At 51.8% G+C, this 18,119-nt stretch overlaps 8 protein-coding genes across 8 annotated transcripts; 3 read left to right on the top strand and 5 right to left on the bottom strand.

The window, feature by feature from the left end:
• Positions 1-331: 331 nt before the first annotated feature.
• Positions 332-936, bottom strand: BDZ99DRAFT_253344 (uncharacterized protein). Its single transcript, XM_033713713.1, has one exon. The coding sequence runs from the start codon at positions 841-843 to the stop codon at positions 445-447; it is 399 nt and encodes a 132-aa protein (XP_033580264.1). The 5' UTR covers positions 844-936; the 3' UTR covers positions 332-444.
• Positions 736-3,540, bottom strand: BDZ99DRAFT_507318 (tRNA ligase; the record flags this gene model as incomplete). The annotated part of the gene is made up of 1 exon (XM_033724236.1): positions 736-3,540. One exon carries the CDS (start codon positions 3,538-3,540, stop codon positions 1,030-1,032), a length of 2,511 nt encoding a protein of 836 aa, XP_033580263.1. The 3' UTR covers positions 736-1,029.
• Positions 3,541-4,957: 1,417 nt separating this feature from the next.
• Positions 4,958-6,467, bottom strand: BDZ99DRAFT_517572 (uncharacterized protein; the record flags this gene model as incomplete). Its single annotated transcript, XM_033725191.1, has 2 exons — positions 4,958-6,244; positions 6,399-6,467. The coding sequence occupies 2 exons, from the start codon at positions 6,465-6,467 to the stop codon at positions 4,958-4,960; spliced, it is 1,356 nt and encodes a 451-aa protein (XP_033580262.1).
• A 770-nt stretch (positions 6,468-7,237) lies between these two features.
• On the top strand, positions 7,238-8,453 carry BDZ99DRAFT_507317 (RTA1 like protein; the record flags this gene model as incomplete). The annotated part of the gene is made up of 3 exons (XM_033724235.1): positions 7,238-7,345; positions 7,406-7,469; positions 7,528-8,453. The coding sequence occupies 3 exons, from the start codon at positions 7,238-7,240 to the stop codon at positions 8,304-8,306; spliced, it is 951 nt and encodes a 316-aa protein (XP_033580261.1). The 3' UTR covers positions 8,307-8,453.
• A 627-nt stretch (positions 8,454-9,080) lies between these two features.
• On the bottom strand, positions 9,081-12,175 carry BDZ99DRAFT_438346 (uncharacterized protein; the record flags this gene model as incomplete). Its single annotated transcript, XM_033717618.1, has 3 exons — positions 9,081-10,532; positions 10,581-11,971; positions 12,029-12,175. 3 exons carry the CDS (start codon positions 12,173-12,175, stop codon positions 9,305-9,307), a joined length of 2,766 nt encoding a protein of 921 aa, XP_033580260.1. The 3' UTR covers positions 9,081-9,304.
• Positions 12,176-12,524: 349 nt separating this feature from the next.
• Positions 12,525-13,839, bottom strand: BDZ99DRAFT_382030 (uncharacterized protein; the record flags this gene model as incomplete). The annotated part of the gene is made up of 2 exons (XM_033715265.1): positions 12,525-13,311; positions 13,370-13,839. The coding sequence occupies 2 exons, from the start codon at positions 13,837-13,839 to the stop codon at positions 12,525-12,527; spliced, it is 1,257 nt and encodes a 418-aa protein (XP_033580259.1).
• Positions 13,840-14,210: 371 nt separating this feature from the next.
• On the top strand, positions 14,211-14,660 carry BDZ99DRAFT_460560 (uncharacterized protein). Its single transcript, XM_033719412.1, has one exon. It carries the CDS (start codon positions 14,251-14,253, stop codon positions 14,578-14,580), a length of 330 nt encoding a protein of 109 aa, XP_033580258.1. The 5' UTR covers positions 14,211-14,250; the 3' UTR covers positions 14,581-14,660.
• Positions 14,661-15,294: 634 nt separating this feature from the next.
• BDZ99DRAFT_568518 (GroES-like protein) lies at positions 15,295-16,781 on the top strand. The gene is made up of 4 exons (XM_033727792.1): positions 15,295-15,377; positions 15,453-15,836; positions 15,903-16,406; positions 16,466-16,781. The coding sequence occupies exons 2-4, from the start codon at positions 15,616-15,618 to the stop codon at positions 16,743-16,745; spliced, it is 1,005 nt and encodes a 334-aa protein (XP_033580257.1). The 5' UTR covers positions 15,295-15,377; positions 15,453-15,615; the 3' UTR covers positions 16,746-16,781.
• Positions 16,782-18,119: the final 1,338 nt, after the last annotated feature.

Below are 18,119 nucleotides of genomic sequence, written 5' to 3'. Positions count from 1 at the left end.
CACCTTCAAATAACTCCGCCATAAAGCACCATCGTAGATTAATACTCCTTACCATCATCACTTATCCGCAACTCCTCCACCCATCCACCCATTAAGTTGTTCTTCATCCATTCTCGAACACCCACCTCGCTCCACCACCATTCCGCCAACTCACGCCTAGTTTGAAACTCCAGTGCCAAGGCCCTCTGGCCACCCGTATTTTTCCCACCCGACACCATCGATACTTCTTTCGAAGCAGTTTGATACCCACCCCTCCCCGCAAAACCATTACTATAAGAGCCCTGTCTTGTTGATCTCCTCCACCCACTCCATTTCGAGCTTGCAAGTGTTCCTTTTGCCAGCCCAGCCACAGCCCAAATGACACCGAGCTTTCACTTCTTTCTGAACCACTGGTTTTTCAGGCATGTGGTTGTTGCACTCCCAACGCCCCGAACACATCAAGCGTTAACACAGCTCTGTTTGAATGCCCGACACACTCCATAGAAGTGAACTGCTTGAGATGTTGATCCCCGACTCCAGACCCTTCTTTCCCATGGAGAAAGGAAGGAGAGAGGAGGGCTGGGTAGGCTTTATAGCGGAGGGAGAGGGGCTGGGGGGCTGTTGAGTAATTGGACACGTGCTAGAGGTTTGGATCACGGGACCTTCGCTGAGGCCTTGAGGGGATGGAGCGGCCGAGGGACATTGGAAGATGTCCGAGGGAAGAGGAAGGGGGGGAGGGGAGGGAAGCCAATACATCGCAACGAAGCATGGAAATTGCGGGATGAAACCATAAGAGCAGATACCTATGAGACACCAAAAGTGAAGATGGCACTCGTTGATTGGGCAAATATCTCTATTCATCATACCGATACCTCGCTTTTAGATACCAGAGGCGACAGTATGCCACTGAGGATATTCCCATCTGCCCCTCATTAAAACGCCTAGATATGCATGCTCGTAAAAATTAGCGGTATATCCATACCGCCCTCACTCAATGCTCCCACAAACCCTCACTTTTCATAACCATCATAAGCCCCAAGCCCTCCCCACTTAGAACCTCGACAACACCCCCCTCACAGTCCCCTCCAGCACCACCGTCCCCTTGATCGGCAACTCCCAAATCTCCACCTCATCCCCCGTGCCATCCTTCAACCACCGCTGCAGCAGCGCATTGCTCTCAACCGGCTTGATATCCTTCGACGCCGTGCCAACCGTCACATGCGCGACCGGATTCGTAGTCTCGAACTGCACGACCTGCCCACCCTCCAGTGGTGCAGATCCATCCAACCGTACTACAAAGCACAGCACGCGGTTGTCCCACACGACGCGCTCGAGCTGGACGTTGCACTTGCCCAGCTCAGGCTCCTTGACGCCCTCGTTCTCGCTGAGCGCGCTGGCGGTGCTGTGCAGTTTCAGCAGCTTATCCCATGCCTCGGGCTGCTGCGACGCGGAGGTGCGATGCATGAGCGTGGCGTGGAATTCGGGCTGCACGCGGCGGGTTTGCTGCAGCTGGCGGAAGAAGCGGGCGGTGTTCGGGTCTTCGTCCCTGAATGCGGCGTCGAGGATGGCGTTGATGCGAGCCGAGGGGAGGCGGACGGCGAAGAACTCTAGTTTCGGGGGTTTCGATGCCTTGGGTTGATTGGCGGAAGAGGAGGCGGATGGTGTAGAGTGCGAGTTAGAGAATTGGGGCTTGTTCGAAGGGATTTCTCCTTTCGACCATTTGTTGCCTTTGCTGCCACCCTTGCTGAGGTCCACTTTTACGCTCGGCTTGTAATCGTTCATGGCCCATTCAATGGCGGCGTCGAGGTCGTCGGCACTAGGCATTTCCTGGAACAGCTTGGGGTATTCGTTGTGAAGTTTCTCCACGACTGTTTCGAGGTTTTCGCGGGAAGAAGCAACAGGGTCAAGGTTAATGACGAGGTCAAAGCCGTCGTCCGGGGCTTCGCTGGTGTTGATGGGCTGGAAGCGATGCATAAAGCCTTCCATAATCTCAACTATCTCGTCTTTACCCTTGGATCCGGCTTGGATGGTCTGGTGGTTATCGCCGCGAGTCAAGACTCGTTCGCGGGTTGCTTGACGGATGTTATCGTAGTTATATCGGTCGTGCACGTATTGGAGTGCGACGTAGCGTGCGTCTGGGTTAATTCTGGAGACATCGGTCATTATCTGTTCCCGTTCGCGCGTCTGATGGTTGTTCCTGTCGGCAATGACCACTGCATTCGGGGTCATCAATGCAGCAATGGCTTCGGCGAATTTTTGAGGGCGTCTCTGTTTCGATTCGATGTTGTCGTTCTGGAAATGTCCCCATCCAAACAGCTTGACCAAAGCGAGAGCTACAGTTGTCTTTCCGCAGCCAATGGTAGCAACTGGTACGAGTACGACGTTGTGAGTGACATCCTTCGACTCGAATTCGCCGTTCTCTCCCTCCCTCCGGATGATTTCCGCGCCAGTCAGGCCTCGGCCTTTCAGAAAGTCATTCCGTAGCCCAATGATTCCGTGGTTCATATTGTACGCCTTCGAGAGGCCTGGCTCACGGGCGAATCGCCGCCGAGCATACGTCAAATATTCCTTCGTGATGGCCTTGTGTTTCTTATACCTCGGCGCCTTTCCAGCGATGATCGCCTTGGTACACTCCCTCCACTGCCTATACATTAAGTAAGGCTCCTCAAACTTGTACTTGAAGAACCAATCTTGCCAGACACCGTCCTGGCCTTCTCGGGCCTGGCACCGGATGACGAAACCTTCGGTATCGCGGCCTTCGTAAGCTCCCGTCTCGGCAATATCATCTAGGAACTTCTTGACCTTCGTGATATCGTCTTCCATGACATACGTGACCTTCTTCATGCCCCACTCGTCGGCAAACTTGTCCACCAGATGTCCTGGGTACGTTGTGAACTCCGGCTGGTTGAGGTTGAGACCATGCATGTACAGTCCCGCTGCATCCGGCTCATATGCCAGTACGTGTTCCTCGAACGCATCATCGCACAGCTCCGCCACAGCTGTCGCGTTCATCGCCCTCAACTGCTTCGCAAGGTCTTGCTTCGTCTTCCCTACCGTCGCCAGATGACGCTCCACCCACCTCTCTCCGGCGACACTGTGGCTGACTGCCACATCGCTCCGCGCTCCGGTCGAGTGCTTGCTGCAGACGATCAAGGTCCCATCATCCAGCCCAGCAATGAATATAATGCACCCGTTCTCTTTGACACTCAGCTCGTACGGGCCCCGGGTATTCTTCTCGACATTGCGCCACTCCGTCTTCCGCACTTCGCCGTGATTGAAAAACTTGTCGTATCCCCGCACAGCGATCTCGTCCTTGCCGTCAAGCGTTGTGTAGGTGAAGAGGCCGCGAGCGTACGTTGGAAGGTTCTCCTTCTTGTAGTCCCAATCCTGCATCTTCCATGAGTCTACGGTGCGGCCCGTCGGAAGCGTGAAGGTGCTTTTCTTGACAGAAAAGCCGCTATTGCCTTTGCCTTTCTTTGTGTGGTAGGAGAGGGCGTGGACGAGTTGCTTGATCTCGTGCGGGTCCTGGGCCCGATAGGGCGCGGTTTCGCGGTGCGCCATGGCGTAGGAGTTGTGGAGATATCGTGTTGAGAGTGGGATTCCTATGGTGAAGAAGGAAGATATATGTGGGGGGAGCTGCAGCTGGGAGGGGGGGTGAGTGCGGCTGTTAGTGGGATGAATTCAAGGAGGAGGATACGAATTTAAGCAGCCTCCCCATTCAGGCTACCACGACAATGCTATGAGTCAGGCTCAAGAAGGGCGCTCCTCCGTCCTAGCCTTTTGTGTGAGTCAGGAAGGTGACTGGTGTAGTGATGGGGAAAGGGCGGTGCACCTGGCGTTCAGACGTCAATCAAAAATGTGGCGTGTGGCGGTGCATGTGGCTGTGTGGGGTCCAAAGCCTTGAACTTCCATTCCAACCTTGGTTCTGACCTGAGCGCCTAGCAGTACAGATCATTTTAGAAAGCCAAAATGATGCTGAAATGATTGCAGCAATCATTGCACTGAAGCACCTCCAACGGTACCTCGTAGTGAGCGAGTGCGACCAGATTACTGCAAGGCACTGTACCACCACTACCACAACGGCCCTCACAATTTACAGTCTATAGATGATTGACGTACTTGCATGTGACTCTGTACAGATTATCCGAATGTGCAGCGGGCTACCACCTTCACGCCGGAGTTTCTCGGCGGCCTTAGTACTATGGGCGTAAAGAAAAGGGAGGTCAAGTTGACAAGCGCCAAAGGCACTCAGGCATTCTTCCGTCTCAGCTGATTGTTACGCATTGGCTGACGGTTCCACATCCCCACGTGACAAACGTATTCGAGCTAGACTTCAAACGAGTGTGCGAGTTACAACGATCAACCCAAGTATAAGATTTTTCCCACCCCCTTGCTCACGACTCCGCCTCCCAGCCGCTTGTCTCCTTCAAGACTCACAGAGGCCCCCCAGGTTTAGTGTGAGATAGCCGTAGCGGGCCTAAATCGTATAATCGTTGGTGCCGGAGTCGAGATTAAACCGCTTGATTGTCCTCCTACTGTAGTCCATCATGGGCTCAGTAACGATTCTGTTGTCCTAATATATGGAGCACTGCGAATATGACGGTCAGTCTCCGTTACAATCTCAATTGGAAGGCCGTGTGATATAGTAAAGGAACTAACTAACCTGTTTGAGAAGGGTGAGCTGCTGTCCATTTATCCGCTGTGGTTTTTCGAGTCAACGGAGATCGGAGTATACCTCTCCCCGGTCTTATGGCTCACAGATGCCCGAGGTTCGCTTGGGACCTCGGCGATGATAGAAGACTTGCTCTTGTCGCTCTCCGAGAGTCGACGGGATCAGCAGGCGCAGTAGCTTAGAGAGGTAGCTTAGAGATTATCTCAACGCTAGACCAACTAAGGACTCCATGTTGGCCTTATAGATCATGACGAAATTAGACGGCAGACCCATACAGTCTTCGTATCTATTCCCAACACGAGAACATCAAAGCCCATCAGGTAATTGTAGCCCAAGTTCGCGTATTGGCCACTCGATGCAGCTTCGATTGTCTTTACCCAGCAACGAGGCTGCAGTGGCTACAAAAGTCGACGCCACGCCTTCCAAGAACCATAGATCGCTAATTCTGTGAAGTAAGACTGCCCAGTGGGCAATGATAACGAAAGCGTGGGGATGCTGTTGCTCTCCCAACTTCATGAACTCTTGGGACAAACCAACAGGCCACTTGAATATTGCGCCCCTATCTTTCAATGTACCCAGCACAGTGTCATCGGCGCCAAGCTTGTACGTGCATGATACAGCGCCCACAGTGGAGTCATCTGTGAGTTGGGCGACTAGAGCATATGTATCGCGAAGATCTTGCAGAGCAGTTTTTAACACATCATGTTCGTTCTCATATGGTTGTCCCGGGATCATCCATAGTTCTTCTAGCTGGTGTAGTCGGTGGTCCTCTTCAAAGTGTCGCGGGCTCTTTAGGGACCGGTCTGTTGGCCACCAGTTTCGCTCAGCTATGTCTGCCAGCGGTCCTTTTGAGATCCAACTCCAACTTGGATTTAGGATGGCCCTCGCTCCTCCGCGCATGTTCATAAGGAGTCCAAGTGACACATTTTTTAGTTGAGCCGTGACCCATGGCATATCAACATCTTGTTGGGTAGCTAATGACAAGAGTGCTGCGGACTCATCGCGGAACGTCCGGAATTGATAAATGATGGTTAAGATAGAGAAGGCAAACAAGGCATTGCAATTTTCAGCCGTGATATTGGATAGCTGGTTGCGGTAATTCGATAGGGAAAGGTCCATTTGGCGGACAGCAATGTTGGCGAAGGCCTCCTTTGCTTCGGCTTCCTCATGAAGCTCAGAGAGGTGAAGAGAGGTAGCGGCAATGATTCCATGGATCAGATACGGGTGCGCCGTAGCAATCTGAGGAATGGCCACCTGCCATACCCGCTGCGTAGGGCTATGAGTCGCCAAGGTAGTACTGGTCTTGGTCAGGAAATGATGGATTAACTCCTTTCCTTTCGATTGGAAGAATGTCGGAGAGTCGCTGAAGCAGCGTTCGAAAGAAGCAGTAAGAGACGACAGTGCCGAGATCGTCGGAGTTGGGTTTTCAGGAGTTTGATGGAAAACGAAAACACGTCGAGCTACCGCCTCAGATGGAGGTACTGGTGTGGGGGACGAACTGCTTGAGAGCCGCGAGGAGGGAACAAGGGTCAATAGGCTACACGTAAGGTTCTTCTTGGTGCAGTTATGGCACTCGGGGGTGTGCTCGTCGCACTGGGTCGCCGTCAGCTAGCTCTCCCCGCAAGGCCGCACAGTGGTACCTGTTGGAGGATAGGACCACGAGGGGCTATTTTTGGCAACAGGATACGATGCTCAGATTGGCTGAGGTGGATTGGAGATTGGATCTGATATTGAATTGGTGGCTTACCTTGATACGCCGTTTTTTGCACGAGGTGCACCCTCTCCTGGTCTTGTGGTGCGGCCGGCGGGATGGCATGAGAGAGAAGGCCTAGTCCTGTGCTATGGGGCAGAACCGGAGAGACGGTAGTACGGATCAGTTCGAGTTGCTAGATTGTGGGCGTGGACGTGCAAAGGAAACATAGGAGGCAATGGTGGATGCCGGAATGTTGATTCGTAAGTGGTAGGGCTCAGCCTCGTGCCTCGCTACGGGTCAAGGGACGGGATGTCAGGATGTCGTTGGCAGAAATTGAGCAGCCAATCGCTGGCTTTCGTATACGCAGTCAATCACAGCGTGTTCGGAACGATGGATTTGTGGGGACGGGTACTCAACACCATGACTAGCGCTGCCCCTTTAAACTGCGCCTTCGACCAAAACTTCATCCGGCAGACGTTGCGACCACGTGACTAGGCTTAACGCCTGGCGCCATCGCTTGGGCCAATGCCCCGTGCTTCTGTACGTAGAAGCTGCCTTGAAACAGTCGGCCTCGCGTCGTCTCCATGGGCGTTGTGTGTCTTCGTCCGGTCTCGCTTATCGGACTGTGTATATATGGCAAGGCTCGGGCTTGAAAGTCAGCACATACTCCTCTTCCCTCGTCGGCGTCTGCTTGTCTAGAGTTCTCCGACCGCCGAATCACCGAACCATTGTCAATTTATTTCTGTTCCATGCGTAGCTTTTTGCATCCGTCTAGATTGAACCTTGCCCCCTTTTTTCTGCTACGACAGTTTACACTTCTTAACTCTCTCTGCTACTACCGAATAAATCTAATCTTCCTCTCTGCCACAACAAAAATTATCTAAATCGCAAACATGGTGGGGAAGCACGGAGACGTTGGCGACTTTCAGCTGTACCGTTACAAACCTAGTCTCCCAGCAGCTGTTATATTCATTGTCCTCTTCGCCATCACTACATTTATCGTCAGTAAAACATCCACGCCATTGACACATCTTAAAAGTTTCAACCTGACAATGATCTAGCATGTCTTCCAATGCTGGAAGCATCGTTCGCTCTTCATGATAGCCCTCATAGTAGGAGGTACCTGTAAGCCAAGCCCTCCTATTCCCCAAATGCCCCTCCCAGCAACTGAACGTGCTTCCAGTCGAATTCGTCGGCTACGCTGGCCGTGCCGTCTCCGCCCACAACACCCAGAGCCTAAACCCCTACATCATCCAAACCATCCTCATCCTGCTGGGCCCCTCCCTCTTCGCCGCCACCATCTACATGATTCTCGGCCGCCTCATCCGCCGCGTCGACGGCGAGAAGCTCTCCCCTATCCGGGCCACCTGGCTCACCAAAATCTTTGTCCTCGGCGATGTTCTATCCTTCCTGCTCCAAGGCGGCGGCGCGGGCATCATGTCCGGAGCGAACAAAGGCGACGCGAAAAATGCCCAGAGCAAAATCGACCTCGGCCAGAAGGTCATCATCGTCGGTCTAGTCCTGCAGGTCATCTTCTTCGGCACCTTCGTCATCGTGGCCGGCGTCTTCCACATGCGCGCGCGTAAGGTGACGCATATTCAGGCGCTCGGAATCCCCTGGGAACGCTGCATGCATGTGCTGTACGCGACCAGTGTTCTGATCTTCGTCCGATCTATTTTCAGGGTGATTGAGTATGCGCAGGGGAACAAAGGGTTCCTTATCAGTCATGAGATATTCCTGTATATCTTCGACAGTGTCCTCATGCTGGGTGTTATGGTTATTTTGAATGTGTCGCATCCCGGGGAGCTGTTGGACCCGAGAAGGAGGGAGAACCCGCACCATTTGCTAGAAGAGAGGGATATGAACAGGGAACCTCCTGCGTATCAAGGGACCAATATGGGTTACCCTCCGGCTTCTAATATGCCGTATGTCGAAGGCCCCCAACCACCAAATTATAGATGAGAGAGTCGATGGGCTGGATTGGAAAAGAAGTGACGTTCTGGGCTTCCGGAGTTTCGGTGTTTCTTACAACATAATAATTAGATTGGGTATATATGGTTCCCTTTGTATAGTAGTCTAGATGAGTTACAAGAATCGATCACTTTGTCCAATAATCCATCATGATTCCACATACTCAACTCCGATCTTCTCCAAGCAATACCATGGTTCGTCCTCATCCTGACATGCCTACCAAAGCCTATACACTATCTCCCGCGCACTACCCAACCTTGGGAGATCTTATAAGCTACCAGCGCGAGGAGTGATGCTCCATTCTTGTGGAACGACTTTCGCGCCAAGCAGAGTAAAGCTTCGCAAGCCTCAAAGCGCTGAGTTCTAAGTGCGGCGGGACGGCTCTAGTGAGTGACTATCCGCTTGCCTTGAATGTCTTGACTAGAGGGCGTGATCTGAATCGGCGTCAAAAGACATCAAATTCCGGCCGATATTACGCTTCTGACAAAAGACATCGAAACCTTACTCCAAACCAGCCCGTCGGCAAACGACGAATAAATCTCTTGTGCTTCATGGGTCAAGGAGTGCCTCACTCCTGCGACATCGCTACTAGAACCGACCGCCAGAGGCGTAGTTTCCGAGGCAGTTTCCAAAGGAGAAAATTAGAGGGTCTGAATCGGCTGTCAGTAAAAAGGATGACGAGAAAAGCTACGGATGGCATTTGATTCATGGATTTTCGCTTTGCGATAGAGAAGGCATGAGATACACCGTAGGAAAAGGTGTGGTATGTGAATAACGCTCGTTTCATAATCGTATATACTCTATATGTATATCCTTGGCCCATACTATGCAGATGCAGCTTCCAGTCCGAATCTCCGTGGAACCAACCCAGATGTCCTCGAATGCAGGCTACCAGCCTTTCATGCCACGCTATGCATTCCCCAAAACCCAAACGCCATCAAATGCTAAATGCTCAACCGCTCGCACATGCAACGTGTTTAAAAGCCCAATCATAACAAGTCGTCATCATCATCCCATCCCAAAACATCATATATCGACTTCTCCTTATCTGCAACCATGCCAGCCGCCCCACCACCACCGCCTAACGCCTCCACTGTTGGAACCGTCTCATCAAGAGCGGAGGCAGCATTCTCTAAAGTCGGCTTTCTCACAGGCGTACTAAAAACAATCGCCTCCGGTCTCGAAACATTCAATCCATTCGTCCCAGACGGTTTAAAGGGTGTTGACAAGATCGTAGCCGGCTCCGAACTCTCGGTTTCGATTCCCATTCTCCGCATCCTCGATTTCGACGGCGTGTGCGGAATAACACCGTCCACTAGACTCTTGTTCTCGAAAATAGGCACTGGGAGTCTGAATTCTGGCGGGGCTTTCTGTGCTTGTGAATCGGTGTTGAAGAAAGATACTGATTTCCTGCCCGGTCCCCTCGATGGTGTCTCGGCTATCCCATGACTCGCACCAGGAGCGGTACGTCGGATCTCAGTTCCTGGAATGACGGAAGCAGGAGGGCGAACGGCGGAGGATGGGATACAGGAGGTAGAGGAGCTTGGTGGTAGATCGTCAAAACCACCGCTTCTGAACGGGGTCTGGGCAATGTCTTTCGTTTTTCGAACACGTCGGGGTGTCGCCGTGACTTGGACGTTCTGTAAGACCTTTCTAGTAGGATTCGCAGATTTCCTCGATCGGTTGGCGGATCCCAGGCCCCTCTTCTCCGCATCCTCCACGTATCCGCCAACCGCCAAACCACGTTGCGGCTTCTTCAATGTAGAAATCGCATCCTTAAGCTCCTCCTCCACCCTCTTTTGCCGGCTAATCTTAGCTAAAGCCGTCGCTGACTTCGTCGTAAGATCAACTTCGCGCTTACTCAAGCGATTGAACTGCGATAGGGCTTGACGATTCGACGCCGTCGACGGACTGCGCTGGAAGGGTATAGCAGAAAGAGGAACTTCACTTGCTTCGCGTTTGAGACCTGGCAAGAGTGCGGAGTCTGTGAATGAGCGGTGGAGGGACGGTGTTGTCCGTTGTGCGAGCTGCTTGATAGTTTCTGTTACGACCCTTCCGAGGGTTCGTCGTTTCTTTGGCTCTGGCTCGTTTGGCTCCCCAGACTTTCGAGACGTCGTAGGCGGTTTGGTGGATTTCCTCTTCGCGGGTGAAGCAGCAACAGGTCCGCCGAGTCTTTTGTTAATAGCTGCAGCTTGTTCTGGAAGTCTGCTCATGTAGCTACAGAGATGTAAGCAAGGGCTAGAGCAGTTCGATTAGGGGACTTACAATGGCACTATTACTTCTACACAAAAGCTTCGAAGTCGATCGCCATTTGCCGACTTGCTAGAATTCGCATCCAACGCATCTCCAGACTTAGAACCTTTGGCTTGGTATGAAACGTCTTCATCTTGCTCCACAGACTGCCAGATGCACAACTTGTCCAGAAGTAAATCAATAAGAAGCTTGATATCCTGGACTTTCTTTTGTCTCTTTTTCTTCGGTTTTGCTTGAGACTCCTGCTGGGTTTGAGTCTCGCCATCGATCGCCTCATCAGTTACTGCAGGTTCCTTGTACGTGGGCAATGCTTCTAATGCCAGGATCTCCAACATGAAAATCAACTGTGCTAGTGTTTCTCGAATTCGAAGGTCTCCAACCCGCTTCTTTAGGCGCTGGTCCAACGTCACTTCTCCATATCTGGGTGGACTCGAACTGTCTGAAATCCACCATTTTTTTACATACTCGTCTTCTCGAGGATACATCCCATCTCTACTAAGTTTCACCTTCTTTGCTTTGCCCTTTCTGGGTTTCGTGGTGCTGTTCTCATCGTCTGAGAAGGATCCTGGCGGTATGGATTTGACCACTTCCGAGAGCTTTTCGCGGTACTTCCTATCCATGGCGGAATGACTCAGAATACTAGATCGTAGAAAACTCGTAAATTTGTGTATCGTAAAGGAAGAGTCCTCAGCGGAGGTAACAGCAGCGCGGGCTCGAGACATCGGACCCTTTGCAAAATACGCCAAAGACGTCTTCGACAAATACAGCGCGTCCAGATATTGTGCAACTAGGTTCTCGAAAATCTGTTGTGCGGATAGTAGCTCCTCCGCTGCTATGTCAGGAGCGTCCATAGTGACATCCTGTGCGGCTTCCGGGATTATGGGGCTATTGACCGTCGGTCCTGGTTGCGTGGCCTCCAAACTCAAGGGATTGGGACGAAGCATCGACATACGAAGCCGTTTGGGAGCTCTTTCTTCTGATACCGGCTCTACGTGTCTTTCAATAGCTGCAGCGTGCCACCATTCTTTCCCGCTCTGGGTATTACCGACCTCCCGCCGCGTCGATGATATAATGTTCTTGTTCGAATCCCACGCGTCTGATACATCCTTCTCTTTCAGCCAGGCAGCCAATTTACACAGTCCGTACACGCTTTCCTGGATGCGTTCCACCGCGTACAAAGCCTTGTCGGCCTCATTTCGAGTGATGAGGATCTTTGGCGCTTCTGGTTCCTGATGCGCTTCGACATGGTCTTGTTCGAGGACGTCAATGTGGGAAGAGAACAGTCGATTCGACGGATTGGTAGTTACTGAAGTGTCGAGATACGTGAGCGGTAACTGGGATCGTGGAATTAGGTGGAGGGGTGTGAAGATAGTAGGTTTGTCGTATATCGATTTAGGATACGGCTCGATTAAGAGTCAGTATACGCATTGAACGATGCGGGGAGTTTACGACATGCTTACCCGTATTAAAAACGGTCTTGGTACCGACTGTACGCCAGTAGTGCTGTCTCTCTTCCTCTTATTCGAAGTTTCTACTGTAGATTGACTAGCGCGTCGTGAAGACAATCCCGAGGCATTCGAGGGTACTTCAGGCCGAGCGTGGGACATAGTAAACTAGCATGCAATAGATACGGAAGCTGCATGTGGTCATGGCTCTACGGAGGTTGGTGGTGAGTGAAAGTGTGGGAGCAGTAGACGTGTTTCGACGCGTTCATTGAAGAAGCTCCGAGGCCCCGGCGTGGTCCCGAGTGTGTCATCGCCAAGCCCTTTCAACATTCACAGTTCATGGGCCAGGGTCCAGATTCACCAGTTCAGATATCACAAGATTCGATGTTGGACGCAAGTGATCGTTCCAATGGCTAATTTTTACAGACTCCATAGTGAACCCGACTCGAGGGGCGCTGTTTTGCTAATCATACAAGGTATCCTAATACACGCGCATCCATCAAGCCACCTTTTACCGCTTTGCTGTCGTCTTATCGAAGCTCTCCAACACAGACTTCGAGATATCGTCCGTGTGCATCTGGACGTTCTCCAGCTCATCTTCCAGTTCTTGTATCCTTTGAGCGGTCGGCGATTGATTACCACCCACCGTTTTCGCATTCAGAGCCTTCGCCTGCCCACCGCTGACATTCCCGTAAACCGCCATAGCACTTGCGATCATACCACCAATATCTCCCATGTTGCCTGGAACAATGATAGACGTTCCCTCCTTCGCCAACTTGCCGAAGGCGTCGACATATTTCTCTGCCACGCTCAAGCTAATCGCCCCTTGCGCCGCCTCTTTGCCTTGTGCAATGGACTTGCCCACAGCATCAATACCAGCAGCCGTTGCCGTAGCCTTAACGAGGATTGCCTCCGCTTCACCATTCGCCATGTTAATTTGCTCCGCCTTGAGCGCCTCGGACGCCAGAATGACACTCTGCTTCCGACCTTCGGCGATGTTGATGGCGCTCTGCCTTTGACCTTCCGACTCGAGAATCTCAGCACGCTTGCTGCGCTCAGCAGTGACTTGTCGATGCATAGCTTCGACGACGGGAGCGGGCGCATGAATGTCTCGGATTTCGTAACGCAGACAGGTGACGCCCCAGTCCTGGGCAGCCTCGTTGATGGCGGCGGTGATGTTCGTGTTCAGGTTCGCACGCTCCTTGAGAACGTGGTCGAGGGAAAGCCGGCCAATTTCGGAGCGCATCGTTGTTTGAGCGAGCTGTGAAATCGCGTATTCGGCATCTTCTACTCCATAGCTACGTTGTATTAATTAGAGATAGGTTTCAGCTAATCTAATCCGTTGTATTTACATACCTGGCTTTGTACGCATCGAAAACCCGCGTATATAACACTCCATCAAGCTCCAACGTTACGTTGTCCGCAGTAATGGCGCTCTGACTTGGTATCTCAATGGCAGCCTCCTTCAAGCTCTTAACGTATGCTATCCGATCCAGGAATGGGATCAAGATAGCCAGACCAGGCTCCAATATCCGGTTGAACTTCCCCATGCGTTCCACGATCCATGCTGTTTGTTGCGGCACAAAGCGGATAATCGTATTGGCTGGAAGGCTTTGGCGCTGGAAATATGAGGTCGGAGAGCTAGGACCACCTATTCCACCGGCAAGGGAGAAAAGGCCACTGCCGGGTCCTTGAGCAGAGTGCGATGGTGTTTGGGAGAAGTGACGAATGGGTTGACAGGAGCTGTTGAAGGCGGAGAGGGCAGCGATGGTCGATGTCCGCGGTGATAATATGCGACTGTGAGATGATCGCAAAGCGGCCGGCATGGCCGAATTGACGAAGCGCGCGTTCAGCGCCATTGTGGAGGAGTTGTGTGATGCGGGTGGCGACCAAAGGTGTTTTGATGATGCAGGTGCTTCGACAGTACAATATCTTTGGCCAGGGATTGCACCAATCGGCGCAGTAATCACGTGATGCCTGGTCCACAATTATACGCTAGGACGCATGTGGAAGCGTAGACAGCTACGATCCTATTGATACGAAACTCATTCTAAACTAACTATCTAGCACGCTAGGCGTGAAAAGAGTGGCACACGAGACAGCTTGCTGTAGAATTGGAGTGCCACCTTTTCCATGCCCCGCGTGGCTAGGTACGTTCAACCTCGGAGAGCCAGCATGAATCAACGCTTCGTCCAAGGACTTCAAAACTGACCGTGAAGTTTATTGACTAACTTAGAATGCGATTAAACATCCAGTCCCAGGCATCATGTCGCTTCACAATTGCTGTCTTCTACAACAACACCATACACAAGCATCAACTTCAATGTCCACCCAGCCACAACGAACTCTGCAGTAACGCACAGAGTTACCCTAACATTTGTTTCTGGACAAGAGCCAGGTTTACTGTGACGGAAGATCGATCGAAGGAGCAAAATGATCAGTCAGCTAGTATATATGTACACACAAAAGAGGGTGAAAATTGTTGGAACGCAAAAGGGGTGTGGTTAGTGAAAGTTGAAGACAGCGGGACGTTGATAATAACATCAGTCCGAGAGCTTGCACTCTAAAGCCAGCGAAGTTGAAGGCTTTCCTTAGTTACATTAGGATTGACCTAAGTTTAGAAGGGCGATTCTAGCAAATATCGGGGGAAAGGGTGATGGCATGAAATATGCTGCAGAACAAGGCTTCGCATGCTACGACTCACTATAGGCCATCATGTCGAAATAACGACAGCGTATAATTGAAAAGATTAGTACAAAGCCTTCCGAAAGATCTGGGGCGAGGAAGATTTCAGTGTCGCAAGGAAAGGTAGAGGGTTCAAGCTCCTGACTTAAACTATAGAAAATAGCTAGATTCAAGAAGCATGATTTAGAGCAAGGTTGAAGATTATACAAGAAAGTGACCAACTGCAACAAACGCTCTATTTTCAGCGTGACTACCATTTCGTTCTTTACTCACCCCTCCACAGTCAGCTTTTACCTACATTTTCGGAATGATATTCTCGAATACCTCCACAAATGTTGGCTCTTTGGCATCTAAAACTACAGTCTGGGTAGTTTTCGAAGTGGTACGGCCGTAAAGAGGGGTGCAACCTCTTACTAATTCCATTGTGCAACCAGTGAACGCTTACTAAACACGCCGCCATCACGTAACGTTATTCCATCCATTCCAGTGACAAAACTAGTACAGTAGAAGGTTCTCCAACAGCGATAACTCCGTGTTCACAAAATGGTTATTAGCTCACCCTTTCTAGCCACTTCATAGCACAAGCCCAATTATCTCCGATACTATCCCAAACGCCCTCTTTAACCACTAACCAGGATGCGCATAGGGCGGCTTGATTACTTGCATACTCCTCAATCAGGTAAGCGACGATAGTTACTGTTTCAATATTTCCAGATTGAGGTTTCGGTAGCACATTAGCTGAAGTCGAACAAAGGAACGTGTTATACCAACCTCATATATAAAGGAGGTCAGGAGGTTCTCAAAGTCATCTCTCAAGCCACATAAACCTCACTTCATCTCTACACTCACAACAACCGCACTCCATCTACACATCAACCACACTCTATTTCTCTACCATCAAACTCCAAGATATAACCATGCCATCCGACATCACCGTCTTCAAAGGCTCCGCAAGCGGCCAACTCGTACAGAGCATAACTCCCGGAGCACCTCTCCAAGAAGGCCAAGTCCTCATCAAAATCCACCACGCCTCCCTCTGCGGCACCGACCTGCACTATCTCCACAGCGACCAAGTGATCGGCCACGAGGGCGCCGGCATCGTCGAGGAACTCGGCCCAGACGTGAAGCACTTGAAAGTGTATACTTCACCCATCTCCCCTCCAGCGCAAACTTTCCCTTCCACTCACTAATTACTCCCTCGCAGCGGCGCCCGCGTCGGCTTCGGCTGGCACCACGACTCCTGCGGCGCCTGCCCCGAGTGCCTCCGCGGCGACGGCCCGCACTGCAGAGTAGACCCGCACGCCTTCGGCGACCACGAGCTCGACCAGGGCGGCTTCGCGACCCACGCCGTCTGGAAAGCTGACTTCCTCCACCCCATCCCCGACGCGCTGAGCACGGCCGACGCCGCGCCGCTGATGTGCGCGGGGATCACGGTGTACACACCGCTCATCCGCAACGTCAAGCCCGGGCAGCGGGTCGGGGTCGTGGGGATCGGGGCGCTGGGGCATCTGGCGATCCAATTCGCGGCGGCGATGGGAGCCGATGTTGTGGCGTTTTCTGGCACGGAGGAGAAGAAGAGTGAGGCGATTAAGTTTGGGGCGAAGGAGTTTGTGGCTACTAAGGGGAAGACGGATCTAGCTGCAGAGCTTAAGGGGGGACTGTTGGATCATTTGGTTGTTACGACGAGTGCTGTGCCAGATTGGAAACAGTGAGTGTTTTCGGGTTGGTTTGGGAGGGATCTGAGGCGATTTACTAACGATTTGACAGGTATATTGGACTCATGGCGCCCTATGGGAGCGTCTACCCCCTGACGATTTCGTTCGGCAATCTGGAGATCCCCATCATTCCGTTTGTGGTCAAGTCTCTCAATTTTGTTGGGAGCACGGTCGGTTCGCGCGTCGAGTTCCGGCAGATGCTGGACTTTGCGGTGCTGCATGGGATCAGGCCGGTGATTGAGAAGTTCCCGCTGACGCTTGAGGGTCTTGCGGAGGCCAAGGCGAAGATGGAGAAAGGGGAGCTGAGATATAAGGCTGTTATGGAGACCTAAGCTTTAGATCGATCGAAGAATAATGATGAAAATGAGATCACAGTCCCTATCAATTCTGGAGGAACATATGCTTTTGATGACGATTGATGCACTTTCAATCGTGCGAGATAGGTGTGGTTAACGAAAAGTTGGAGAGCTATCAGGCATGACACATAAGAAATAGTTCATCGAAATAGCGACATCTCAAGTAGTCGTCTTCGATCGGTGGACTAGCTCTCATGACGTGTCGTAATCTAAGACTCCTATCCAGAAACGATCCATGTACTAATATCACAACAGCCCCCTAGGTTCGAAATTCTCAACAGATATAACCTTCCAATGGCTATCTGTCTAGAATCATAGAGAGATGGAAGTTTGGTCTGTGACTATCCATCCAACTCTGGTATGGTGCCGAGGTTGACTGCTGCACGCAATCTCCTGCAGTGGCTCAGCCAATTTCCTGATCCATCGAAAGCTTCGAGATTGTCCCCGGATCTGGCCCCGAGGAGTGAGAAGTCGCCGTAGTTTTCCGAACTAATACACCAGAAAAATAGAGCGAGACGACGAGGGTCTATAGCGTCAGGATCTCTCCGCCTGATAAATCACCGTTTCCACACAGGGCACCCGGCGCCGCTCCCGCTCCTCTCTTGCCATCCTTTTTATCTTCTTTTTGTCAGTCAGCGCGGCCTCATAATCATCCTTAAGCCTCCCCTCCTGCCAAAACCAGGCGGGCGATCTCCGAACCGCCCTAGCCTTTCTCGACGTACTGACCGCCACCCAGTTGCGGTCATCCGCTCTCATCCCTCTCCCTAGATTCGTCCATGCCATGATCCGCACTTGGAGGCCGTTCTTTTTGCTTTCCATAAAGCTGGCCTCGAATTCGGTCGGGCAGTACAAACAGCGCTTAATCCCATTACACTCAGAGCAGTCATTCCGCGCATTACCATCATCCCCGTGTTTGATGAGGCACTTGATAGTGTCACTCAGAATCCCGTTCTGCGCTCGAAGCTCATACACAGACAGGTGCGGGCAGATCTTGCTCCCATACACAGTCGTGATGTCGCCCTCCCGCCAATTCGGCTTCTTCGGCTTCGGACGCCAAAATGTGTACTCCGCCCGCAGAATCAGCTCTCCTGCAGCCGTGATGGCCGCAGAAGTCCTCGTATTGTATTTGCAGTTCAGGTCTATGGAGCTTGTGAGCGATGTCTCAAGGCGATAGGTGCCAATGCCGTGAGGGGAGCCGAGTCGGTGCTTCTGCATGACGAGGTACAGGTGGTGGAAGTGGAGCGTGAAGCCGGAGCCAAAGCGCTGGGCAGTGATATTTTTGTAACAGGTTGAGGGCCATGGTCCTCTGTTAAGTGCATCATATTGGTCGAAGCGTTTGCAAGTATGCAA

The sequence above is a fragment of the Mytilinidion resinicola genome (assembly GCF_010093595.1).
Source record: "Mytilinidion resinicola strain CBS 304.34 unplaced genomic scaffold BDZ99scaffold_5, whole genome shotgun sequence".
Lineage (NCBI taxonomy): Eukaryota > Fungi > Ascomycota > Dothideomycetes > Mytilinidiales > Mytilinidiaceae > Mytilinidion > Mytilinidion resinicola.
This window is presented reverse-complemented; position numbering and strand designations above follow the sequence as displayed.

Coding starts and splice junctions, on each gene's coding strand:
- BDZ99DRAFT_253344 (XM_033713713.1), bottom strand. CDS start 843: ATGATGAATAGAGATATTTGCCCAATCAACGAGTGCCATCTTCACTTT.
- BDZ99DRAFT_460560 (XM_033719412.1), top strand. CDS start 14,251: ATGCGATTAAACATCCAGTCCCAGGCATCATGTCGCTTCACAATTGCT.
- BDZ99DRAFT_568518 (XM_033727792.1), top strand. CDS start 15,616: ATGCCATCCGACATCACCGTCTTCAAAGGCTCCGCAAGCGGCCAACTC. Junction 15,837..15,902: donor GACGTGAAGCACTTGAAAGT/GTATACTTCACC, acceptor ACTCCCTCGCAG/CGGCGCCCGCGTCGGCTTCG. Junction 16,407..16,465: donor GCTGTGCCAGATTGGAAACA/GTGAGTGTTTTC, acceptor ACGATTTGACAG/GTATATTGGACTCATGGCGC.